This window comes from Fulmarus glacialis, unplaced genomic scaffold (genome assembly GCF_000690835.1).
Source record: "Fulmarus glacialis isolate BGI_N327 unplaced genomic scaffold, ASM69083v1 scaffold24822, whole genome shotgun sequence".
NCBI classification, from domain to species: Eukaryota; Metazoa; Chordata; class Aves; order Procellariiformes; family Procellariidae; genus Fulmarus; species Fulmarus glacialis.
Genome location: NW_009200084.1, coordinates 496 through 814, shown reverse-complemented (window position 1 = coordinate 814; position 319 = coordinate 496). Strand labels below are relative to the sequence as shown.

General features: G+C 68.0%; 1 protein-coding gene across 1 annotated transcript in view; it reads left to right on the top strand.

The window, feature by feature from the left end:
* Positions 1-117: 117 nt before the first annotated feature.
* Positions 118-319, top strand: part of MRPL16 (mitochondrial ribosomal protein L16) — a gene marked incomplete at its 5' end in the record, with an annotated part of 485 nt that continues 283 nt past the window's right edge. The window contains one exon of the mRNA XM_009573483.1: positions 118-315. Within this exon, the coding sequence (XP_009571778.1) occupies positions 118-315 (198 nt within the window). The remainder of the gene's footprint in view (positions 316-319) is intronic.

The window sequence follows — 319 nt, the reverse complement described above, 5'->3', positions numbered from 1 at the left end:
AAGCGCAAGTGAAGGGTGGGGGGGACGGCTGCCAGCGCAGGGCAGGACAGAGGAACCTCTGTCCCCCTCGTCCCACCAGCGCCCGGTCCCTGGGGTAACCCCGTCCTTCCCCCCCAGGCCTTGGGGGGTGGGTACCTCCACTGGGGCCACTTCGAGATGATCCGCCTGACCATCGGCCGCGCCATGGACCCCAAGACCATGTTCGCCATCTGGCGCGTGCCGGCCCCTTACAAACCGGTGACACGGAAAAGCTTGGGACACCGCATGGGGGGCGGCAAGGGCCCCATCGACCACTACGTGACGGCGGTGAAGAGCGGAC